A 27,911-nucleotide genomic window follows, 5' to 3' on the forward strand; every position below is an offset into this window, starting at 1 on the left:
TACTATAAAGCGTGTAACCTATCATATTTTAAGTAATTCATCATAAAGTTACGAGTACACTCTTCTGGCAACTTTATGATGTACTTTATGATCAAACTAGAATTACGCGGTTCGTAATTAAGGTGGCCCCACAAGACTATATGGTTGTGTGTCTTGAGCTCGCCACCAAAAACATTGATCATAACACTAGTGTCTAACAGATAAGCCTCATATCGGTAATACCGATTACAGATATTTGGATTCCAAAATCGGCCCGATCAGATTCCGATTCCGATTTTTTTTGAAATTTTTAAACAAGCTAGTGCCCTAGCAGAATTTGTCGATTTAGATGGTCACAAAGTTAATGTTTTACTGTATTTTCTTGTGTATAAAAAGCTAACTAAAACACGTACGTCAGATAAGCAGACAGGTCTTGAAAATATGAAATGAAATTGTATAAGCCGCACAGGTAGGCCCTATAGAAAACACATCATTCATCGTATGCAAGGGTGACAAATTCGGAGCTTAAAACTGACATCCATTACCTGCGTTATGATGCAGAACTCATCCAAGGCTATCATATATCTTCATCAATCGAATGAATTGAACATCTCCTGAACATAATTCTGAATAATATTTCTATTCTTGATTTGGGGAATTTATAATTATCAATTACAGACTTCCAACATAACCATGCAATTGGCGATTCCCGATCAAATTGACAATAACATGTGACATGAAGGGGAATCCCTGTGATGACGATCGACGTTTGAGATACGTTTTGATGGTTTTCCCGACTTGCTCATCAGGGCGAGCACTAATATTAATATTAATCCTAATATACCAGTGCTTCCAATTTTACATCGTACATCACCTAAAAAGATAAATCAATAGAATGAAATCACATTGGTAGACTAGACTGCTGGGTTAGGAAATCTGACCACTTTTGCTTTGAGAAATTGCACCTTAGAGTATTACAAAAACACTATTACATTACATTGGTCTCCATTTAAATGCTGTAGGCCACATTCATTCCACAAGGCAGTCTAGCTTTGCTTACATCAGCCAAGAATTAAGTTGGTCCTTTATCATCTGTAGTAAGAGAAAAAATATAATGCACATTGTATTATATGAAAAAAACCGTATTGAGGATCAGAGGAGGTATCAAAAAGTTTTACTGGCATCTAGCGCCACCTGTAAAGAAAGTAAACATACTTAGGAGACCATTTCTGCACCATAGTGTACATAAGGACCAGTGATTACACTGACAAAATTTCATGGATATAGCTCTTTCACTTCTGTGATTTCAAAAACTTAAGGGATCTAAAATGAGCGTTTATTGCGTTTCGACAGTATTTTTTGTGGGACATGAGAGCACCTAAGACCTATCGAATTGCATTATGAATACGAAGCATGTCTTTCTGATATCAAATAATTTTAATTTTTTGAAAATCACAATATAATACAAATTTTATGACAAATTATAAAAATTTGATATTTTTCAAATTTTTGATATATAACAGTCCTCGGTAAATTATATAAATCTAATGACATATTCTTAAAGTGTATGTAGCAGGGAGGAAAAGTCGACGGTCAATTGAAAATTTTGACCTTTCATATTGAAGATATGGATTTTTTTCCCAAAAGACCTATTTTTTTTTTGGTGTTTTGGGAAAAAATCCATATCTTCAATAATGAAAGGTCAAAATTTTCAATTGATCGCCTGCTTTTCATCCCACCTATACACTTTAAGTATAAATCATCAGATTTATAAAGTTTACTTCAAGTACTGTTAAATATCAAAATATCAATTTTAATGATTTGCCATAAAATGTGTATTAAATTGCTAATTTCAAAAATCAAAATTATTTGATATCAGAATGACATTCTTCGTATTCAGAATGCAATTCGATATGTCTGATGTGCTCTAATGTCCCACAATAAATACTGTCCAAACGCTCATACCCCAGCCCTTAAAGTTATGTTCAATGTTGTGTTCCATTCAGCTTGCAGTCACCACTTTGCTACCATAGGTTCAAAGTCAAATTCAAATCATCCATGCTCTTCTCCATTTTCTTATGATATACAAATCAACATGCACCATGGTACATGTACACTACATGATTCCTATTGGGGCCACCTGCACAGATACACTGTAGTTAAGGTACTTGCCTCAGTGTAGTGCTAGAGGAGTACCGGTGTAGTACCAGTGCAGGACCACTGCTGGTGGGTTATGTGCAGTAGCAGCATTGGTACTATGTAGGTACTCTGGGTGTGCCAGTCAGGTACCTTGGCAACAGTGTACCTGTACAGGTGACCATAGGAATTTTGCATGGTATTTTACTTGGCGTTACTCTGGTCCAAAATCATGTGACACATGCCTGTTTAACTTTTGTAAGCTGTTTACAAAATAATACAAATTGCAATTGATAGAGAGTTTATTTAAAATACAATTCTGTTGCATAATAATTTGTAACAGTTCATGATCTTACTTGTCTTCCATCAATGAGGTATTGACTATCCGATTTCTCTGATGACCCCATGTCTTGACAATGAGAAGCTCCTTTAATAAACACAGCTACCTCATCAGAACTAAGACTCTTGGTTACGCCAAGTGCATGCCATGGGTCTATGTCACCTGCAATAGGCAAGAAAACAAGAAAATACAGCAATAAATATGCAGCTTTGGAGAACGGGTTAGTGTAGTGGTCTTCTCACTCGCTTCTTCCATCTGCGGCACAAATGCAATTCCCCAAAAGATGCAAATTCACTGGTTTGCTATATCTCTAGTTCACACCTGGCTGTCTATAGCCATCTGTGTAAGAAATATTCATAGCTTCAGTGTGAAACAACAAAGTCCATATGCACAAAACAAGTTAGACCAGGTCTAATATCACTAGCAACAACAAATCTTCAGAGCAATAACATCCACTGAAGATGCCGGTTGACCCGATGAAAGCGCTCCGGTGAGTGAAATTTGAGTACCGTAGAAGTCTTAAATTGCTTCCTATTCAGGTCTAACTTGTTTTGTGCATATACACCCAAGGGGTCAATAGGTTCTACATGTTCTCACCATTGACAAATATAATCCTGACTCCATCAGGCATATCAGCTCCATAGTATAGATTGGTAAAGTCAATATGCTTGTACATATCCATCTTCTTAAACCCATAGACTACTTCACATAACCCTAAGTCATAGTCAAGATCCATTTGTGGTAAGAATAAGCAGGAAGTGTTCTTATCACATGTTTGATCTGCAGATAGAAAATGAAAACCAACACACAAAAAAAATAATTGGTAAGTTTTTAGCGGGTTTGCGGGTCAGACAAGTTTAGAACTGTCAAGCTTTCGTCCGGAGCAGCTCTGACTTCTTCAGGACAAAGCACCTAAGAATGAGACATGTAGGCCGTCCCTTGCCTACTGGTGGCTCTGAAAAGAGCCGTTCACTGAAGACTGCCAGTACCCCTTGTCAACAGAGAACAAGCAGACCTTGCCTATCTGAGAATGTAAAAATACAGAGCAGTCTTCAGTGAATGACTCTTTTCAGAGCCACCAAACCTTTTACATTGGCAGATAGGTGAGATCTGCTTGATTTCTGTTGACAAGGGGCAGTCTTCAGTGAATGGCTCTTTTCCACCAGGCAAGGGGCGGCCTACCTATCTCATTCTTAGGTACTTTGTCCTGAAGAAGTCAGAGCTACTCCTGACAAAATCTTGACTAATAGAGCACCTCTGATTAAAGGGATATACAGTCATTTTACCAGCAAAATAGATTTCAATTTTGGTATTCTCAGATGAAAACCAATCCTTTGAGGTTTTCACACCAAAGGTTTCACAAGTTCCAATCAAGGATAAAGGTGAACAAAATCCAAACAAGATTTGCCTGTGTACAATGTTCAATGACAGCCCTGCACTAAATACATGATGGAATCAACCATGCACACAAGTGCTGTATCCCGGGTGCTGTATATTCAAGGGTTCTCTATTTGAATGATGACGAAATAGTTCAAAGTCAAATTCAGTGACAGTGACAGTTTTGTTACATGATCTTTAATTCAAAATGCTGATAAGTTGGTCTTGCATTTTGGGTGTCAAAATTCTTGTTCTTGCGTTTTAGGTGTCAAAATTACCGTATATCTTTTTAAGTTGCACACCATCTTTTTACTTACAATAACCAAATTGTTGACAAGTTTGATAAGTCCACTGTCTCATTCCTATGCCACCTAATATGGTCGTATTCTGTAGATCTTTGATGTATTCATCATATGAGATGTCAAAGCACTCCCTGTGTGTCTCTTCCTAAAATCAGTACAAAAAACGAAGAAATTTCAAAGTTACTTCTTTCTTACTTTAAAAGCCAATAACTGAAAATATATCAGTGATTTCTTGATGTTCTATTGGCTTAAAAAGGGAAAAGTGAAAATCAACAAATTTGCACAAAATTGATTCAAAAATTGGACATTTTTGTAATTTTGAATTTTTACTGGAAGCAACTGGGGGTGGGGGTGGGCAAGAGTTCTGACTGGAAGCAACTGGGGGTGGGCAAGAGTTCTGACTGGGGGCATTCCCCCATACCCCCTGGCATACCCCCTTGGCATCACCAAGGCCAGAATGCTTATAGGTTTTTTAGCCTGGCTTGAGCAATTTGTTTGAGCCTGGTCCCATCAAGACCCAAGTGTGTCTCCACACGGAGCGACCATTTAAACAAACAAACTGATCAGTGATTATTTTAAAGTAAATACCAACCTTTACAATGTGAATAATCTACATGAATAATAGAAAGATTCGAGCCAGGTATACCAACTTGGTGTGGGGAACAAGACAAAGACAAGATAAAAACTAATGCAGTATGTTGCTGTACTAGTAAAAATCCAAAACCACAGGGATAGTAGACAAACTTAAATAAAAATATATGAATAATGTTCATGTTGCTGTTGGTATAGATGCTAATTTTGCAATATATATACAAGGTATGACTAAAAAATGTTCCAATGTTTTATTAACATAGGGGGTCATAAATATTATCAAAGGGGCTAATATTTGCCAAAATGGGTTATTCAAGTTGACATCCATATATCCTTATGGGGACATGACCTTAATCTCCCACACAGGGGGTGTAGATACCACATGGAGTCACCCATTCAGGTAACCGCATTTGAAATTCACACTCCCTGTGTGGAAGGTTAAGGTCATGTCTTCCATAGGAGGTTTGTGGATTTCAACTGGAATAGCTATAAGGCAAAAAAAAAGGTTTGTCTTAAAGCTCGTGCCCGCATTTGTAAAATTGCGAGATTTGAAAAATTACGAAATTAGAAATACGGAATATTTTTTTATTTCAAAAATCAGATTTTTTTTCTCAAAATACCATAAAAAAAGTCGGGAATGAAAAAAAAACTACTCGTGAGCTTTGAGACAAACCTTTATTTTTTTTGGCCTAATGGGATTGAATTGCTATGAATATGGCACTATATCTTACGCTTTAGTGAGAGCCTGAGTGATGACATGTTTGAGATCTTTGGATGGTATGTTTCAGGCCTTGCCGTCTAGATTTTAAAGGTGAGTGGTCAATCGCTCTCTACCTTGATGCTTGGCGAGTGATAATATCACTCGCTAGTGGTCGAATCACTCTCTAGTGGTCGAATCACTCTCTAGGTCTGAAAGAGCAATCAGTATGACACACTTACGCAGTGATTCACAGCGAGCGATATTTATTGTCTATGGCAAGTGGAAAATCACTTGCTAGATATTGAGTTTGGGCGAGCGGTGGCGAGCGATCGCTCGCCTCAAACGGCAAGGCCTGATGTTTAAATCAATGCTATGAATAGCATATTTTGAAAGCAAATTCTTGGATATATTAAGCTGCATGTACATTATGCCCAAACTCACAAACACTCACCCCATATACCCTGCACCCCAGCACACACAAATGCATCATGAACATTAAAAGGCATGACATACTAAGGTAGGCTCACAGTATTTTTTCATAAACTTGCCTCAAAAAGAAACTTAAGTAATTATCCTGTGTGTAATTTTTGTTCATGTACAGGAGAATAATTGGAACCCATCAAAAGAAGTCTGTTGGGCTGTGAATGTGGTCCAGGAAGGTGTTCCATGTCAGTGCATTTTGCTGTTGTGTCAGTTGGACAACTGTTTGGTTACTGACCAGTGTTTAGAGTAGAGTATTGAAGTAATCCTGTGTGCAATTTTTGTTCATTTTTATGGACAGGATTTTAAGATATGACCTTGTGAAAAATTATAAGTTTCTTTTTGAGGCCAGTTTATCCCCGGGCAGTTTATATGACATCACTTCCATGACCATGATGACTGATTGGCCAGACTGCCAATATCTAATTGATAAGTTGCTAGCATGCCCGAGCATCAAGTTACAAGTGATTGCACGCTGCAAGTGATTGTGAAAATGCTATAGCAGTGTTTGATCACTAGTGATTTTTTAAGGTACCGTAATACACTATTTTAAAGTGTTGCGATTTGGTAGTTCACAACATCTTGCGAATGGTAATGAGCTTTGGCAAAAATTGCATTGCTCATTTCCTTATGAGCGTGTAGAAGAATTCAAATATCACAGAAATAATTTTGTAGGTCCTGTGGTTCTTGAGTTATGTTGTAAAGAGGGCTGAAACAACAACACTTTTGTAAAATGTACATAACTCATTAACAACAATAAATTAAGCAAGTTTTCAAATTATATAATTTGTATAATGAGCTTTTGCAAAACATCAAGGTGTTATTTGTCAATAATTTATTGATCTAGAGAATGAAAATCGCCTTTTTTGGTTGCTTCGACCAACAACACCTCGTCTACCCTTAATCTTGCACTGTGACTGCTTGTCAGACTTGATTTGATGGAAATCATACATTATGGCATAAAGGGCGAATGTGAATGTAATTGAATGTGTCTAAACACAGAGGAAAATCCTGATGTCACATATCAATATTTGGCAATATTATCCCGTTTATTTTCTTACACAGAATAAATTGTATACCTAAACCTATGCTTAAGTAGGTCTTGATCCTCTCAATGTAAATGTAGGTGTGGATATCAGAATGATATAAGTTGTCAAATTCAGCAAATGTAAGCATGTAAATCTAAATTAAGTTAACTTAAGGGATCTAAAATGAGCGTTTATTGCGTTTCGACAGTATTTTTATGGGACATGAGAGCACCTCAGACCTATCGAATTGCATTCTGAATACGAAGCATGTCTTTCTGATATCAAATAATTTTCATTTTTTGAAAATCACAATAGGCCTATAGTACAAATTTTATGACAAATTATAAACATTTGATATTTTTCGAATTTTTGATATATAACAGTACTCAAGTAAATTATATAAATCTAATGATATATTCTTAAAGTGTATGTAGCAGGGAGGAAAAGCCGACGGTCAATTGAAAATTTTGACCTTTCATATTGAAGCTATGGATTTTTTTCCCAAAAAGACTTTTTGTTGTTGGTGTTTTGGGAAAAAATCCATATCTTCAATACGAAAGGTCAAAATTTTCAATTGATCATCGGCTTTTCATCCCACCTACATACACTTTAAGTATAAATCATCAGATTTCTAAAGTTTACTTCAAGTACTGTTAAATATCAAAAATATCAATTTTTAATGATTTGCCATAAAATGTGTATTAAATTGCTAATTTTAAAAATCAAAATTATTTGATATCAGAATGACATTCTTCGTATTCAGAATGCAATTCGATATGTCTGATGTGCTCTGATGTCCCAAAATAAATACTGTCCAAACGCTCATACCCCAGCCCTTAATCTATATCAAAACAGCCATTTCCAAGGCGTATCCTCACATGTAGTCCATGTGCATGATTAGTCTGTCAATTTGATCCAGATAAATGAGTATACTAACCTGAAGTTTCTGGGAATATAAAATAAATTAAAATAGATGTAGTTACTTCACTCTATTCCTTAAAATAAAACAAATGTGTGCTTGTGCCCAGCAAATACTAAAATGTCATACCCGTATTATAAAACATATTTTGGTTTTCGTCAAAACGTTTTAAGTATTGAGTTATGAAGCACAGTGTCATCGACCCTATATCTTCATGGGAGAAATCGCCATGGTAGGTTGAATCCACAGCCACGATTGGCCATTTGGTTCAGACCTTTGAAGCTCTTTGAGACTAATAATTAGTCGAGGGACATGACTAAGGCTACTCACAATAGCCATGTAATTGATCTTGGTTGTGCGTGAATAAGCTTGTATACCCCATTGAAGTCAATGGTCATCGACTTTTATACTGCCTAGTAGTGAGTGCAGCTGTACTACACGATGTAGTCCATACAGGACCAACGCAATATAAAATTAGAGTTTTGGTCCGATTTTGAGTTCAAAGCGCACAGCCAATTTTCAAAGCGCATTCTAGCGACCATCATATCTGTTCAACACATATTTTCAAGTGTATGAGACCACATCTGGTTTCTTGAGAAAAATTCATTTACGGGAGATATTCATCATTTTCTAACCCGGTATCCGAAGATTTTCGTCTGATATCAAAATCGTGCATAGCAATTCACGTGTATCGATCCTGTGTATTCATTTTAGTGTCTCTGCTACACCAAATAATTATTAGCCAGGCGGTGTCGGTGTGTGAAGGTCATTATAAAATACACTACAATAACATCTCAATAATGTTGTCAACATTATTGTTATTGTAAAATATTTTTTGGCAAACATTTTTGCAAAATATTTTGTCAGCACTTGTACATTATGCCAAACTATTTTGCATCAAGTTTTCAAAATTGTTTTTTGAATATTATTAAGGGGGTACTACACCCCTGGCCAATTTTGTGCCTATTTTTGCATTTGTCTAAAAAATTATAGCGCACTGGTGACAAGTAAGATATGTATATTATAGGGGCAAGGACTACAACTACTGCACTGAAAATTCAGCAACTCGAGGCAAAGTAGTTATTGATTTATTGATCAAATAATGGGTTTCCCTCATTTTTTACTGTAACTCCACAACTGTTGTCTTAATAAAATCTCCAGTGCAGTAGTTGTAGTCCTTGCCCCTATAATATACATATCTTACTTGTCACCAATGCTCTATAATTTTTGAGAAAAATGCAAAAATAGGCACAAAATTGGACAGGGGTGTAGTACCCCCTTAAAACAGTTTAAAACAGTATCCCCTTTATATACCTCAACATTTAAATGTCTTCTGAAAAGAAACCATTTTGTGTTTGCTGGGTATCTCAAACTTTTCCCATTTTGGTTTACGGTAGCCAACATTTAAAAATTTGCCAAAGATTTTGGGTAAAGTAGTTAAATTTGGCCGCAAAATTTGGGACTTTTGGCATAACGATGGGTCTGTTTTTCTTGGAAAATTAGTATAGCCATAGGTCCACATTAAAAAAATATGGGGCCTTTAGGTAACAATGATGCTAAAAAGGAGGCCCTTAATATCCCTACTTATATGGATCACCTCCAATGTTAAAGTACCCCCAGACATAAATATGCTATTCCCGTTGAAATCCATATACCCCTATGGAAGACATGACCTCAATCTTCCACACACTTTGTGTGAATTTCAAATTGGGTTAGTAGAATGGATGCCTCCATTTGAAATTTACACCCCCTGTGTGGGAGATTAAGATCATGTCTTCCACAGGGATGTAATGGATTTCAGCTGCAATATCCCAATAAATTACACATCCAATATACACACCTTATATAGGTTGACAAGATTCAGGTACGGATCCTTAGTCTTTGTCATGTTCATACAGATGACTTCAATTTCATTCTTGCCATCTGTAATTTGATTATACTGTGCAGTACCCTGGAATACCCCAGCCAGATTCATGATGAAGGTTTTCAGGTCATTATCAGTCCCTATCTCAGTACATGTGTTGAAATCTTTCCTTAAGGTCTTCAGAGATTTTGTGTTGACCCACTGGAAAGCTGAACGTATGCTATCTGTACACTGAAAATAAAGAACAACAATTTTCTTTAAAATGAAATGCCCCACTCGCAACAAAATAGATGTCAAATAAAATTCACAAACACACAACTATTTTTCTGAACTTTTTCTTCCATACAAAACAAGTAATTTTGAAGCAGCTCGTTGCTATTTAATTCACTAATATTAATAATAAAATAAATTTCAAATCAATCTCACCTGTTTAGAGCCTCCAACCATAGGGTTACCAAAACTTGCCGCTACTACATCATTGTATCCCTCAAAATTTAACTGTGCTTTCACTGGGGCTGATGATGCTACGGCAGCATGTACTAAATGAGGATACTAACAAAAGAGAATGAAATAATGTTATACATAGCAAATAGTCAATGACATTAGCCCTGGAGGGTGGGGGTACATCATCATTTTTGTGGTGGGTTTGTTGACTATACTCCCAGAGGAACATGAAATGGTTGGTCTTTGGGAGATGATGGCCTATCAGTAAAAGTAGGTCTTTCAGAGCTGTGAACTGACATAATCAAGGGTCTTCTTGGTTTTCTGATTGAAAATTACCTGGAAAAACCAAAAAAAAAGAGAGTACTGTTCACTTTGGGGTCTTTTATAGATGAAATTATTTTGTTCTTTCATCTTCGCTGTCACTTAATATGTCACTGGCCTGCTGCTGCTGGTCCAGGTGGTGGACCAAAACCAAGCAGCCCACCACATGAGCCAATCTGCCTGTGCATGGTGGCTGATCCAAAGATTTGAAAAATGGTTGATGAACTTAAAAGTTGAACGCATATAATAAGGGAATCAAATAGTGGACAATCATCATGTACCACAGCAACTGTTTACAAAATTTACCTTCTTACCTCCAAAAATGGCCTTATATATCAAATTGCTTTATAACAAAAGTCTTTCAAGTTCAGTTTTATAATAAATTAAACCTACCTTCAGTCTAAACCATGCTGACAATGCACCAGGATAAGAGCCTCCAAAACATATCCATTTGTTTTTTGATGTCAGCTCATATTTTTCATTGCATGACCATGAAAAGCTGCTAAATCTGCAAGTCTAAAAATAACAACAACAATATGTGTTACAACTTACGTGTACATGCACACTTAACCCCCATTTGTTTGACCTATGGTTGTGAAACCTGGACAACAACTAAGTTTTTAGAACAAAAACTCAAGGTAGCACAGCATGCTATGGAGAGGAAAATGCTGCATATCACCATACGTAACAAAGTAAAAAATGTGGAAATCAGGGACAAAACAAATGACAAAGATATCATGGAAAGGATCAAGGAGGCAAAGTGGAGATGGGCGGGACACATAGCTCGTAGAGAGGACAATAGATGGACAAAGAGGTTAACGGAATGGCAGCCAAGAACCGGAAAGAGAAGAAGGGGAAGACAAAAACGAAGATGGCGTGATGATCTCACATCCTATTTGGGTACAACCTGGGCAAGAGAAGCACAGAACAGAAGCAAATGGAAGCTACTTGAGGAGGGCTACATCCGACAGTGGGTGACACAGCCTGTGAGGTGAGGTGAGGTGAGGTTTGATTCAAATCAACAATTGAAACTTCAATTCTTTTGAGAATCACGCTAGAGTGTGTCTCGTCTTAAGTTGAGGGTAACGCCATGGTGGATTTTGCAGTGGCCACTGGCCAATTCAAATCAGTGCATTTGTGTAGTTGCATCGATCACCAGCGTACGGACAAATCACCCTTCTATGCATGTGTACACACCCCATTGGATTAGGTTAGCATGCCTGATTTGAATTTGCCAATGTGTTATCCAATATGGCATTACTCTCCCGGGGGGGGGGGGTCTCAATACAAATGACCATACGGGGACGTGCCGCAAATATGGGTAGCATTTTCAGCCTCTTGGTATATCAATGACCCCTTTTTCAAAGCCTATTTTGGTATATAAATGGGTCCTTTTTTTCAAAAGTTTCTCAATTTTTTCGGAAAATAGCCCAATTTTTCCTTAATCTAGCCAAATGTTCCCAAAATTTTGGGAAAATTTGTAAAACTAACACAATTTGGGTTAAATTTGGCGAAAATTTTGACTTTTGGTATATAAATGGGTCCAAATTTCTTGAAAAATTGGTATATTTATGGGTCCACGTACAAATTCTCAGCGGCACGTCCCTACCAAAACCAAACTTGAGTACGCCCCCCCCCCCCCCCCGGATTACTCTCAACTTGAGACAAGACACACTACAGTATGTATGTCAAGCATGTCTAATTGGCATTAGCAGCTGAAATCAGGGTGACAACGCTGACAAAACTTCCATCAGGCCAGGTGACCTGGTGAAGGGGGATTGCAAAATCTAGTAGTTGTCTCTTGGATTTGTGCATCTTGGTTGTCTGCATGAGTTGTGGACAAACAAACAAGCATTTATTGAATATTATTTGACCAAATCCTATATAGCTAAAGGGGTGCCGAGGTGCAATGAACCCCATTCCCCATTGCAATTCCAAAAAAAGGTTCTTTTTTCTGTCAAAAACATTGAAAAGCAGCCTTTTTTTGATGGAAACATTCACAAAAGGTCTACTTTTTTCTATAGAAATGTTGAAATTAGACCTTTTTGAGGAAAATATCTCAAAAGATCTACTTTTTAGTCCTCGGCAGCACCCTAAAAAATCCTGGCTACATGCCTGAATATTACGAATATAGATAAATAAAGAAATAAGTACACGAGTAAGTACAAAATTGAGTTAAATAATGCAGAAGGAGGCAGCCTACATGCTTCGCCCTAGCAGGGATTAAGACAATGACAAAATTGAGTTAGCTTGAAATTCCCTTGGACAAGGAACTTACTGCTAATTGTCTTTTTGTAACCCGTACGAAACTCTGGGAACTGATCCTGGTTGCGATGGTCATATGTGGAATGTTTAGGGTGTGCGCTCTTGAAGCTGCAAAGTCCCGCTAGTGTTGTTGTTAAATGGTTTATGGAATGATGTGGGGCCATAGTGATCAGCGACAACCTGTAAAGTGTGCTGAGGCTTGTGGATCAACATCTAGGCGTTGTGCCTGTGCGTAGCACACTATAAATCACTGTGCTTTTTTTTGTGTGTGCTGCTACTTTATCCTTGCATACATTACATTTAAAATATTAATAATAATATCCAATGTAACCGATACTATTGTATTCTGTCTGAACTTACGCCTGCTGACTGTTGAGATACTGCATTTGAACCATCTTCAAACCATCCTTATTCACACTTTGTCCATAAAACCTATGCTCCACTCCAAATAAGAGTGCTCCAAATTTCTCTGCCATATCGACTGTATGTCCTGCAATTATAAAAGTAATAGTAATGTTAAATTGAATGGGTATGGGATCTTCACTTGCTTTCAAATGAAAACAAGATAAGCAATATGTCTCCAGGACTATGTGAACTGTTTCTTTACATATTCTTTTCACAGATTTATTTAATCTAAACTGAGCTCAAAAAGAAACTTATAATTTTTTACAACTTGTGAATCACAAGGTCATATCTTAAAATACTGTCAATCAAAATGAACCAAAATTACACACAGGATTACCTTAATACTCTACTCAAAACACATGTCAGTAACCAAGCAGTTGTCCAACTGACACAACAGCAAAATGCACTGTCATGGGACAGCTTCCTGGACTTCCTTCACTTTCACAGCCCAACATTTGGCACCCAGGACAAAAAATCTGTGAGAATGCACACAAGATCCTTGCACAGATGATAAAACGGTGCTGCTAACTGCTTTTCATACACTTTTTCATGAAACAGGACTGGGCTGTGAATGTGGTCCAGGAAGCTGTCCCATGTCAGTGCATTGTGCTGTTGTGTCAGTTGGATAACTGCTTGGTTACTGACATGTGTTAAGAGTAGAGTATTGAAGTAAATCTGTGTGTAATTTTGGTTCAATTTGATGGACATGATTTCAAGATATGACCTTGTGAAAAATTATAAGTTTCTTTTTGAGCTCAGTTTATAAAGTGAATGCAGCATGTCAAAATTGATTTTGTTTTTGTCCATTTTCAATCAAATCTGGAATGCAGGCAACTGGTTTCTTCTTCTTCTTCTTGCATATGTTCTGACAACATACACCAAAGGGCAGTTGTACTAGGTTGCAGAATTGTACAGATAAAAAAATCTGCCAGGGATCACTACATGGATACTTTTGCAAGTGAAGAGTGCATTATATGTAGGGGTGGATCCAAGTATTTGAAAGGGGCCCACTCATAAAAAATATTCTGGCTCAGAGTAAAACTCATCAACACAAAATTGTAAAATTGTTTTTTTATATGCAACCCCCTCCTACAGATCAACAGACCAAAGTTGAAAATCAGCTATCCAGCATATTAAATTGACTGAAGGCTGTACACAAATGTGAAGCGATCACGCAAAATCAGTCGGAACTCGGAAATATTAAATTTTCAGTTTCTTATAGGATAGTAAAAAGCATTTACAAAGCTGCATTTTGCAGAAAACCCCAGTGAAATTGAACAACCAGTTCCGAAGATATGAGCAATCAAAGAGTTTCCAAAACAACAGGTAACAAAGGGAAATATTTCCTTTGTTTGGCTATATCTTAAAATCAATATTTCCGAGTTCAGATTGATTTTACTTGATCACATCACAAATGACAAACAGAAGACACCAAACAGGGTAATGAGAATCCATTCCCACAACATTTCTCCACACTAGATTTGTGAAATCTAAGTAGATTCTAGGAAGTGTATTATGTTCATTCACTAGTAAAGGTAAAAATGGGAAATGAATAGATCGAATAAGCCAGATTCTTCTAATATTTTGATCCGGAATCTATTGGCTACAATGTTAACCCAACAACACGTACCCTTATACACAGACACCCCCACCCCCACACACACCCCTACACACCCCATGTATGGGCCTGCCCCTTCCCCCACACTGCTTGTGCCACCATATTACATAGTAGGCATTTCAGTTGCAGATATAATCTAGTACTATTCAGATTACACAATACACATATCACTAATTTTATAAGAAACCAAATGACATCTTTAATTTCTTTTTGGTAGACAATGTGTTGTTTCAACTGACAAGATAATGTCAAAACATTAGACTGAGGCGCCCTATTTAACGTTAGCTTTGAATATTTAATTATTTTGTTTATTGTTCACCCGACTTGCCCAGGTGAAAAATCAATAAAATAATTAAATGACCAAAGCTAACATTAAATAGGGCATCTCAGCCTAATGTTTTGACATTATCTTGTCAGATGAAACAACACATTGTCTCTTTCTTATCCTTTAAAAGCACGAAGATTTGTAAAAACAACATATTACATCAAACAATTACCTTCCATGATAGAATATTCACTGAGTTCTGCCTCTCCTCCTATGTAGAGAAATACAGGACCAGATTCCTTCTTCCAATATTTTGCATTGACATAGTATCTTTGAGCATATAGAAGTGGATCCTAAAAACAAATCAAATAAATGTGTTAAAATGTTAACAATGAAGAAACCAAACCACAAGAGGACCCTTTTCATTTTGAGGGGAAAATTTGATACGTTTCGTACCCAGCGGGGTCTTTTTCAGAATTTTTTTCCGGGGGGCATCCATTCCAGATTGTAACTTTTTGATTTTTTGCAATTATTTTTTATTTAGGAGGAAACAGGAGGATCACCACCATAAGGGCTGTTGAAACCCCCTACTCCCATGATGACGGGCCTGCACTATGACTCACCCATATCATGGAGTGACATGGGAGTTTTAAAATTATTATCATAGGCGTGATCCTGGGGGATGGATAAATTCCCCAATATTTTACCGGGGATGGTCCATACAATCATCCCCCTAATGTTGATGCCTATATATGGGTTTCTGACCAAATTAGCCCCATATTTGGCCATTTTAACCGAAAAAGTGCCAAATTTTTCACGCATTGTGCAAATTTATTCCACTTTTGTACCATATTTCACCACTTTAGCTTCAAAATGGCAAATTTTTTCGTACCATAACCTTATTTTGTTGCCAATAGGTGCTGGATTCACTAGACTTTAAGAAATTTTTTTTCCATTCCCCCCCCCCAATGCCAAAAAGAAATCTACGCCACTGAAAATTATAGTAAGAAAAACATGTCTGCATTCGAGTCAATATTACGTAGTTGATATTTACAGTGCTATAAAATATGGAAAATGAATTGGATTTTCTGACAGAGAAACATTCACAGTTTCTTTGAGTTAATTTTTGTTTGAAGAGTTTGAAGATGTATTATACAAATAAGTATGACTGGTAGCTAATGGTGGGAATGTTTGCAAATGTTTTAAATCACCTTCTGGCTCACCAGGGTTCAAAATAAACAGAAGCCAGGGGCAATTTTGCCCATATAAATAAACCTGCAAATGCCGCTGGTGCCCATGCAAATCTTCAATAGACTTGCTCAAGTCCTTTCGGACCTGAGGTCTGTGATATGATATCTTGTTCTTTTCTTTCGTTTATATGGCCCTGGTCACTCCATCGCCAAGCCACAGTTCTTTAACATCTTTAAAATAGGCCTACGAGAATAGGCCTACATACCAAATTACTTAGTATTCTATCCATTGGTACATGTATACCCAGCCAGTGTCCAAAGTCCCTGATCATGCTGGTTATACTATAATATGTGTCATGTGCCAATAATCTTTAGTTATCTTTGCTAATTGCCCTAATCTCTTTTTAAGTGCTGAAGATTAATAGGTGTGATATGTTCTCCCTCCCCTCCAGCTGTTTTATATATAGCGTGTTTCTATTGAGTCCCCTGCATTTTACCGGTAAAATTGTTCACCGTCAAATAGCGGCGAAAGGCGGATAACGGTCAGTTTCCATATTGCACGTTGTTTACCGGTAAACACTCGATGAACAGCGTCAATTGACACACCTTAAAAGTTTGCCGGCAAAAGGTTGTGCACTGGGGTCAATCCCCGGGTCAATCGCAAAGCATTGTGGATTTTAATATTGTAGTATTTTCTTAATTGTTTGGCTAAAATGAGGTAGCAAACACGAGAAAAGAAGACTGAAGAATAATGTTTTTTATTAGCGTTTTCATTGCTCTCGTACATCAAATTACGCCATTGGGAAATCCCCTCAGTGATATCGACGTGAGTACTCAGTATTTGTTGCATAAAAAAGTAGGTCTTAGAATTTAATCTTTCACAGTTTAATTTCAGTTAATATTCTTTTTAGTGAATAGTAATTTAACATGAACAACATAATATTAAATTCATGAAATCTTTCTAATCTTCTGAAGCACACACCGCCGCGGATCCGAGTTGATTTCTATTTATTTCGCATGCACAGCTGGATTCATCCGCGGAGCTGTTGTTGTTGTTGTTTTATTTCATAGCTTCGGTCATAAATCATAACTCACATTAAATATTTAGCATAATATATATAATGCAGGGATAATGCATTATGAATATTTCTTCCATTTACTTTATTTATAGCAAGTGAGTCAAATATTTGTATGTGATTATTTAGGGAATAATTAGGCCTAAGAATTTTTGCGAACGGAATGGTATAATACATAAACAAGCTAACCCATTGATGATGCAGAGGTCAATAGCATGAGGCTCAACTTCCGTTTTCTCCTCTGTATGTGCATTTAATCGGAACGGAGTGAGTTTCTATTGCTGTTTATCGGTAAGCGCCCCGCTATTTTCCTTCCTCAAGAAGGAAAACGTTACGTAAAAACTCGCCTTTGTTTACCGGTAAATAGCGGGAAGGTCAGTTTCTATTGAGCAGAAATAATCCCTTTACCGTCTTTTTACCGGTAAATGGTCCCAATAGAAACACGCCTATAGTGACAGGCCTTCAAGGAGTTCTCACTGTTGTGCAAACTGAAGGAGAGAGTGACAGTTGACATATTTGGACATATGGTCCTAGTCATAGTGGTTGCATGACCATAGATGACTTGTGGCTATATTATTTATAATATCATAAAAACCATGAAAACACTAGTAGTTCATGGATTAACTGTGGCTTTTGTTTATCAGCATAATGACAAAATATCTCGGAGTAGTATCTGTGTAGAAACCACTATCTTAGAAGCACTTACGCCCCGGTGTTGTCACTTAACATTCAAAGGCGTAACGCATGATCGTTCCCTAAGTCAAAAATACCCCCCTATTTTGCGCGGTTTCAAGAACATTTTCGTCATTTTTACCCTATTTTATACTGACGGGTACAAATTAGCCTTTTTTGCATTTCAAGTACACTTTTACAAAAGTACCCCTTTTTTAACATTTCAAGAACACACACAAAAACACTTGTTCTAATTCATTGTCTTTTCTGAGGAGAACTCTGTTGTCCTTTTAATATAAATGTATAAATGAGGAAAATAACAGATATATACAAATACATCCAATAGGATGCATCATGTGTTTTTTATGATACAGTTATCAATAATGTAACCTTTCCTCCCGGTTTTTTTGTTGTTGCAAAATAAAGCTTGAATGTGACCAATACATAAACTGACTGACAAAAATTACGAACTCTCAGTGGCATTTGCCAAGAAATCCCTCACTCAAACCACTATATTCAGCCCCATCTTTAGATATTTTCAAGAAAAACCTAGCTTGCCGGTCACAAAATAGTTAGCGATTTGCAGTTTTCGCCCTGCTGACTACAACTTCAGAAGGTTCAGAAGGAACAATTCCTTTATGATCAGGTGCCATTTCATAGAGTTTGTGGCCACTGATCTTTGTGTAGAGATCAGTGTTTGTGGCTCGGTTTGTGGGTACCCAGTTTGTCAAGGCTCCGGAGGCCGGGCGTGTCATTAATAAAGCCAATGAAAAAAGTCTCATGGAATCAGCGGCCAAACTGGGTAAGTCCCCAGTGACGTAATCGGTGTAAACAAACCATGAAACAAATAAAACCGAGTCGAGCGTGTTGCTGAATATTTAACCGGGATATTAGGAAGTCAAAAAAGTTTCACAAAAGTGAAATCCGGGAGTAAATTGAGCGAGAAATGGTAAGATTTCTTGGGATTTCAACATTATCATGATGATGATTCGCAAAAATATACCCTATTTTCTAATTTCGAGTACACCGTCGTAAAAAACAACCCTATTTTTTAAACATCGTGAACATAGTTTAAAAATAACCCCTTTTTTCGCGAAATTGGGAACGATCATAAGTACACATAGTCTAGGTATGCTAGGTGAATTCAAATTTGCCATCAAACTGCATCATTTTACATACATGTATCAAATTAAAGCCCTTGAGTAAAGAAAGCCAAAACTGAAAACATTTTTGTCATAGCACTTTCCGTAACAAATTTACATCTTGTCAAAGATTGACTTTCATCAAAACATAGTTTTAAAATAACCCCTTTTTTCGCGAAATTGGGAACGATCATGCGTACACATAGTCAATGTTAAGTGACGACACCGGGACTTACGCCTTGAAATCAAGGCTAATCTTCAAGACCAGGGGCAACTTTTTATTGAAAAACTGCCCTGATTACTATGGCACAATCATCTTCAGAACAACATGATATGGTATTCATTTTTGCTCTGCATTTTCCCCAGGTTGATGAAATTGCTCTTGGTGCAAGACAGAGACACATAAACTAGAGGCAATTTTAAAAAGAAGTTGCCTCTGCTTCGACCCCTGTTAGCTGAATTGTAAATATTACCTGAGCATTTTCCAAATCAAAGTGGTCGAGTGGCTGCAGAAGAAAATTAGTTGTGACATTTCCAAATTTGGCTAATAAGTCACCATGACGATGATGCTGATGATGATGCTGCAGAAGTCGCTCCCTCGTTTTCCAAAATGTCCGGCCTAAAAAATGTTTAAAATATTTGAGAATGACTTTTGTATAATATTATCTGTAACAACCAATAAAATGCTATTCTTATAAAAGACACACATCCATGCTAGCTTGATTGAGCTTGCTCTTCACACAAACCATCTGGCAACTGGAACATGTAACACTGTTTCTAATTGGCTATGAGCATGTTACAGAAACAGATAGATCCAAGAACTCTTCTTGCATATGTTTGAATTTGATGGAGGTTGATTCCACTTGACTATGATCATGACTCATGAATATTAAGTGGCCGATTAACGCACAATAACAAATTGACGGCCTTATTATAAGCGTGCTTGATGACGTGTGGGAAAAAAGATTTAATTGTGATCATTGGCAGGTTGATGGTATTGGTTTGTGTGGAGTGATCAGAATCAAACTGGCTGTGGGAGAGACTACCGTGATCCCTACTCAATCTGCTGATCAGTAGGCTATTTGTGTGATCATTAGCAACTTGGTCATTCTGAATACACATTTAAAACAATTGAGAGGAAAAGACTTGAGCTATAGGAACAAACCAAAAGTTGGATGACCACCTATAAATGAAAATCCTTTTACTAGAAGGGGAGAGGGTCAAAAAGTCCCATTATGTTTGTAAAAAACTAGTCAAGACATCCGTCAAAGTTGACCCTTTTGGTTAGGGTCAGCCTCTGAATGAACAGACTTTATAGTTTATAGGACATTATTGAACTCATGGTTTGACCCATAATAAACAGGATACAGGTTGATAGTTTGAAAGGTCATTAGTCTGAAACCTAATAACTTTGTTATAAACCCTAATCCTTGCCCTAACCCTAACTTAATCCTATTCTTAACAATAACCCTACATGTAACACTAGTCAGTAATGCTAACCCTAACATTATCCTAATCCTAATCCAAAATGAGCTATTTCCAACTTTAACTCGTTTCAGAGTTATTGGACTAATGACCCTTTGGTCTAATGGGCTGATAATTCCCATACCTTTGATGGTCTGTTTTATCTCATACTGGGTTACATCAAGCACACATATAAGTAAATGTTTTAATGTCTTATTAATATGTTGATCTTGTTTGATAGATAACATAATTATCACAATGTAAACATGTAATTACCTAAGCCAGCTTGTACACAACAAATTGTAGATAGGAGAAGCACTGTACCCACCAATACCTTCATGGTTTCAATGTTGTTGCAGTGAAAGAGACACCAAATGACCCTGATCAAGAAAAAATAGACAATATAAAGTTGAAACAATATAGATGAATCACATCATGTCCCACTTCCTGATAGTCAGGCATGTGATAATATTAATACAATGGTATCAAGAGGCACAGGCTAGGCAGGCAATGGATTGTATACCACATAATAACATCAGTTCCTGTGAGTTGGTGGGAGTGGGGGTGCACTTGCCAAGTGAAGTACCTGTGTCCACTGCTATCAAATCTAGTTTGTTTGTTTACCCAGGTTGGTCCGTGAGGAACACATGCTAATCCCCCGGTGTTGTCACTTAACATTGACTATGTGTACGCATGATCGTTCCCAATTTCGCGAAAAAAGGGGTTATTTTTAAACTATGTTCGCGAACATTTTATGTTCGCGATATTTAAAAAAAATAGGGTTGTTTTTGACGACGGTGTACTCGAAACTAAAAAATAGGGTAGGCCTACATATTTCTGTGAATCATCATCATCATCATGTTGAAATCCCAAGAAATCTTACCATTTCTCGCTCAATTTACTCCCCGATTTCACTTTTGTGAAACTTTTTTGCCTTCCTAATATCCCGGCTTAAATATTCAGCAACACGCTCGACTCGGTTTTATTTGTTTCATGGTTTGTTCACACCGATTCCGTCACTGGGGACTTACCCAGTTTGGCCGCTGATTCCATGAGACCTTTTTCATTGGCTTTATTAATGACGCACCCGGCCTCCGGAGCCTTGACAAACTGGGTACCCACAAACCGAGGATGTATTTGTATATATTTTTCTGTTATTTTCCTCATTTATATATTAAAAGGACAACGGAGTAAAACAATGAATCAGAACAAGTGTTTTTGTGTGTGTTCTTGAAATGTTAAAAAAGGGATACTTTTGTAAAAGTGTACTTGAAATGCAAAAAATAGGGTATTTCTTAAGGCTAATTTGTACAGCGTTTTCATGTAAAATAGGGGTAAAAATGACGAAAATGTTCTTGAAACCGCGCAAAATAGGGGGGTATTTTTGACTTAGGGAACGATCATGTGTTACGCCTTTGAATGTTAAGTGACAACACCGGGGCTAATCCATGGAAGACCATGGACCGTTCCAAGCTCATACAAATGCACAAGCCTGGATAGCCAGTGTAGGCTAATATATGCATGCTGGCCTAGATAGCTTTGATAAACAAAGCAAGAAATGGAAGAAAATAGCTAGGAAAAAGAGAAAAGAGAGAAGGCCACTCCCAAACACAATTGTACAATTTTACTCTTAGCCCTTACTTCGTGAGAAAGGAAACTGGAATTCCAATCTCAGGCCCCGATGCAAAGTAGAAATCAATGATGTATGACACCCTGTAAAATTATGATACAAGGATATAAGTGTTGTTACTTGTACGGAATTAATAGTTCATTTTCCAGTGGTATAGCCAGTGGGGGCTGGGGATGGGACCCCTGAACTGTCGACATTTCGCAAACCTTAAATGGTCTATGTTGCAAGTGCAGCAAGCAGGAAAATTTGCATATATATTTAAGCGTTTCCGTACGGTTTTCCGAAGCCTTTTTAGAGCATTTTATTCAAAAGGCGCCCCAAGAATGTGTGCCAGAAATTGCTTGCCCCCCCCCCTTTTGGAGCACCAAAAATTCCCCCCCCCCCAATTATACCCTCCCCCAGGGCTCATAATTATTGCACAGCAAATTGTGAACATAGATGGTCCTTTGACATTTTGCTATGTACATTTTTTAAATGTTATACGTAAATATTTCATGTGGCATGTAATGTTGTAACGCAAAAGTAATCGGGCTAGAAAGTTATTTTTTGGGGGAAAAATTGGTATCATGTGTATGAAAGTCAGACATGAATTCATCATAGGGTTAAAAAATAGTTGTGTCTCAAAACCGCAGCGCATGTTCGTTTTTCTTAGTGCGTCCATGTCAGCTGAAACAGCATAATCATTTTCTATTTCCTTTTTTTTTTTTTTTCTGCTGTATAATCATGAAATTCTAAAAGAAATTGGAAGAAAAGTTACATGATTTGCTACTCGCATTGTTTAGGTAGAAACAATTGATATTAGTACTTTAAATTCAATTGTGTAAATCATCCACAATTTTTTGCTACATATGTATGTACTTTTGAACACTCGAAAATGACATCTTAATTCAAAATTTAGAATTAAAAAAATCATTAATATAAATGTAAATCTTTAAAAAAAACCTCATTCCGTATTCGTTTTTGAAACTGCCATGGGCTTGCCCTTTGAGACATACATATACTAGTAAGTAATTTTTTGTTAATCCGAATGAAAATTCACTGTGATCCTAGTTAGTTAATTGTCCACATCCAACTTTGTTTTGTCAGCACCAGGCCCGTACGCAGGATTTTGTTTTGGGGGGTGCTGATGTTGAAAAAGTGGACTTTTTTCCAAGGGGGTGGGCGATTTTGTAAAAAGTGGACTTTTTCCCTCAAATTTGGGACTTTTTTGACCAAAAAAGCGTAAAAAACCTGATATTTTGGATCGCTACGCTCGCAGATTCTTAAATTTTGGGACTTTTTGTATACTTTTGCAAATTTTGCACCCCCCCGCACCCCCCCTGCGTACGGGCCTGGTCAGCACATACATTGACTGTAATCATACTGGCACTTTATAACAGAATACTACTCTTCTCAAAGTTGGACAAACAAGGAGTCGTAAATCATGTAGCACAAATTCACTTACAAATTTCAGGTCTCAAACCGTCTCATCAGAGAAGATGTAAGGAAGAGGAGGTTGATCCAGCTTTCCTCAAACAAAATATGTGTGAGACCGCTCATTCAAAGTAAATGATGAATCACCCTATTTAGCCGCTTAACAATAGAATACTACAATGGGGTTTGAACCCGGAACGGGTGCGATACACGCAACTACTTTTAGGGATAGGTCAGTGATTGCATGTCATCGTACCATGCATAACATACATGCAGGCCCTGTCATCCGATCAGATTTCAGATAAAATATGACTGAAGTTCCATGGCAAATTATGATTTTCATCGCTTGCTGTCACTTTCAGCCTCTATCATTTGTGATAGAGAAAATTTTCAATTATCAGAATATCTTTACTAGATTTACAGGAAATTACCGGAAAATACATTAAAAAAATAAAATAGATATGATCAACAATCATAACTTCTCTAACAAATCCTAAAAATGTCTTCTTTAGAAATTTATATATTGACAAAAAAAGCCGGATTTTGGGTGAAATTTTTATAACACTCGATTTCTTTCTTGTATTTTTCCACTTGTGGTATCCCATCCAAGCAGCTGGTCCTTAATACACGCGTTTCATACTTTTCAACAAATGCTCTATAGAAATTAGAAACATTCGAAATATTTCCAATTCTTGAGTGCAAATTGGTCGACTGTGAGCGGTCTCACACATCACATCAAAGGCTACTGCAAGTAGATGTCGAACTACTTGAGAACAAAGGACTATGAATAGGTGCAACCGGATTACCTACGGGATTATCTCAAGTATATAATTCTGTTAACCCTCCTCCCCGGTGTCGTCACTTAACATTCAAAGGCGTAATTACGCATGATCGTTCCCTAAGTCAAAAATACCCCCCTATTTTGCGCGGTTTCAAGAACATTTTCGTCATTTTTACCCCTATTTTACACGGAAACAGGTACAAATTAGCCTTAAAAAATACCCTATTTTTTTGCATTTTAATTACACTTTTACAAAAGTACCCCTTTTTAACATTTCAAGAACACACACAAAAACACCCCTTCTGATTCATTGTCTTTTCTGAGGAGAACTCTGTTGTCCTTTTAATATATAAATGAGGAAAATAACAGCAAAATATATACAAATACATCCAATAGGATGCATCATGTGTTTTTTATGATACAGTTATCAACAATGTAATCTTTCCTCCCGTTTTTTTTTTTTTTTTTGCAAAATAAAGCTTGAATGTGACCAATACAAAAACTGACTGACAAAATTACGAGCTCTGGCATTTGCCACGCAATTCCCTCACTCAAACCACTAGGCCTATATCAGCCCCATCTTTAGATATTTTCAAGAAAAACATCTATTGTCTGTCCAATTAACTTAGACACCCAGTTTTTGTTACTTATTTGAAAAAATATCCACTTTCAAGGAAAGTCATGAAAGAAAAGTGTTAACATTCGCTGAGACCTAACAGGATTTTTGTGTTTGGACCAAAGCATTGAGCGAGAGTTTACCAGAAATTCTATTGAAATTGGAAGGTTTTTCTCAACACTTTAAAAGTAATCCGGTAGAAGTTGGGTACCATTATTTTGGAAGGTCTCATTAATAGTCATTGTACAGATTTGTAGGTATTGTGATTTTGGATAGTGAATGGATGAATAGTAAATTAATTATACTCCTCACCAAAAACATTTTATAAAAATGAAAAATATAATTCAGTTCATAAAATGCAGACAGTGTTTCTTATTGGCATATTTATTCTTAGTGTATTAACGCAGTGATCCCAGTTGTTCCTCAACCAATTACAACAATTCGGCGCGGTATTTGAATCTTGTTCTGTGCATGCTTTTGGCTTGGCCCAATTCCAAGAAAATACAAATTGTATGCCCTATGAATGTTCCGATGTTATTGGTGAGGAGTAGAACTGGCTCCGTCCCTCTGACCGCGGTGCCCCAATTGCGAGGGCGAAGCGCTGAGCGCTGGGCGGGGCGGCGAGCGCCAAGTTCCTCTGACCGCTGATGCCCCAATTGCTGGCGCTGAAGCGCCATGCTAAGCGGGCGTAAGCGCAAGCGAGATGAGCGGTGGTTTAGGGAGTTGGATTGTCATTATCATGAGCACGTAACCAGTGCTAGTGAGGAGTATAATTCACAATACACTCCAGGCGCACAGTAACTTGCCCTATAATTAGTTATAATGCACCAACTGTGACATCTTTTGAGTTATAGAGGTTGTGCATGAAATTATTGATTGGCTCCAAACAAAGGATTTGAACTGGTGTCCTTCACCGAAATCCACAGTCCATTCAATCAAATATTGTCATCAACCTATTTGATCATAGTGTATTTGTTATACGTGTGAGACAACCTCTCGCGGTGATTGCAAACATGCTTTTGTTGAATGCATTTGAGTAGACCGCCATTATTGTGAATTAGTAAAAGGATCAAAGAAAAAGGGTGTCATCACTGATCAATAGGCATGACTACAATGTTCAAACACCCTTACTGTAAATAGATTATCCCATCAAAAGTTTCAAGTCATTAGGAATATTTGGCTGGACCCAGATATCTTGCTGAAAATCGGTCAAAATTGAATAAAAGTAGACAAGGAAGAATATTTTTTCATCGCTTTACTAATAATTTCTGTTAGGTCTGACCGTGTTTAGCAACTTTTCTTTCATGACTTTTTGCCAAAGTGAAAACTTTTCGAAATATATCCTAAAAACCGGGTGTCTAAGTTATTTGGACAGACAATAGCTTGCCGGTCACCAAATAGTTAGCAATTTGTGGGTTTCACCCTGCTGACTACAACTTCAGAAGGAACAATTCATTTATGATCAGGTGCCATTTCAAGAGTTTGTTGCCGGTTTGTGGGTAGGTCTACCCAGTTTGTCAAGGCTGCTTAGGCCGGGCGAGTCATTAATAAAGCCGATGAAAAAAGGCCCATGGAATAAGTGGGCAATGACGTAATCGGTGTAAACAAACCATGAAACAAATAAAACCGAGTCGAGCATGTTGCTGAATATTTAGGCCGGGATATTAGGAAGGCAAAAAAGTTTCACAAAAGTGAAATCCGGGAGTAAATTGAGCGAGAAATGGTACGATTTCTTGGGATTTCAACATTATCATGATTCACAAAAATATACCCTATTTTTTAATTTCGAGTACACCGTCGTCAAAAACAACCCTATTTTTTAAACATCGTGAACATAGTTTAAAATAACCCCTTTTTCGCGAAATTGGGAATCCATAAGTACACATAGTCTAGGTATGCTAGGTGAATTCAAATTTGCCATCAAACTGCATCATTTTACATACATGTATCAAATTAAAGCCCTTGAGTAAAGAAAGCCAAAACTGAAAACATTTTTGTCATAGCACTTTCCGTAACAAATTTACATCTTGTCAAAGATTGACTTTCATCAAAAAGATTCTGCTAGCAAAATTCCCCAAAACGGCATTTAGGGGTGTTTCTAGATCTTAGTCTCATGGCGATAGCAGCTTTTTTTTATGGAATTGCTATCAAAATCTCTCTAAAATTCCATGTGCGACTTGATTATAAAAATAAAAAATCATATATTTGGGTCAAGTGAAGTATAGAAAACATATTTATGTAGGTTTCCTTCACCGACCTATTCTCGAAAAAAATTCAAATTTCTATGTAAATATGCATTGTGTTTGGGCCCCGGTCTCGGCGAATTTCGCTGACTAGTAAATGTGTTAACTAAGGTTTGCCTGGGATACCTACATAGTCAATGTTAAGTGACGACACCGGGCCCTCCTCTTCCTAAATACATCTTCTCTGGTCTCATGTACAATGTATATCTTTTCTTACATTTTAAACATTTGCAGCAATATCGCAACATATATATTATGGAATGCTGTATTGAATCCATTCACCTCAAAACTGTAATCCTGGCCCTGTGTACAAAATGTAGCTGATATATCAATGTTCCAATGCAATGGGGTTCCAACTTCCAAGTAAATAATTGTTTCAATTCAGTTCACTAACTTCATGAAATTGAATCAACTTTATCTCTACTAATTTTACTATACTCTTTTTAAAGAAATGTTCTTACCTGCCTTCAGAATAAAAAGATGCTTATCCTCTATAGCGCATCAAAAAGAAAATACTATTTATGCGTTCCAGTTGTCATGCAATAGACAGACCACTAAAATGTTGGGAAAAGACGTTAGTTGTGATCTTGTACAACCTGATCTTGTGATTTCTTTGCTGTCCCTTTAAATTAACACATGACCTGTCATAT

At 37.1% G+C, this 27,911-nt stretch overlaps 1 protein-coding gene across 1 annotated transcript; it reads right to left on the reverse strand.

Annotated features, from left to right (window-relative positions):
* Positions 1–788: 788 nt before the first annotated feature.
* Positions 789–27,895, reverse strand: LOC140171686 (thymus-specific serine protease-like). Its single transcript, XM_072194980.1, is given in 13 exon segments — positions 789–1,071; positions 2,472–2,617; positions 3,053–3,235; positions 4,150–4,279; positions 9,693–9,947; positions 10,143–10,268; positions 10,875–10,966; positions 10,969–10,997; positions 13,107–13,236; positions 15,267–15,387; positions 19,588–19,733; positions 20,855–20,958; positions 27,723–27,895. Coding segments are annotated over 12 exon segments (1,458 nt in total). The 5' UTR covers positions 20,919–20,958; positions 27,723–27,895; the 3' UTR covers positions 789–1,035.
* Between the last annotated feature and the right edge of the window lie 16 nt (positions 27,896–27,911).

The sequence above is a fragment of the Amphiura filiformis genome, chromosome 15 (assembly GCF_039555335.1).
Source record: "Amphiura filiformis chromosome 15, Afil_fr2py, whole genome shotgun sequence".
NCBI lineage: Eukaryota > Metazoa > Echinodermata > Ophiuroidea > Amphilepidida > Amphiuridae > Amphiura > Amphiura filiformis.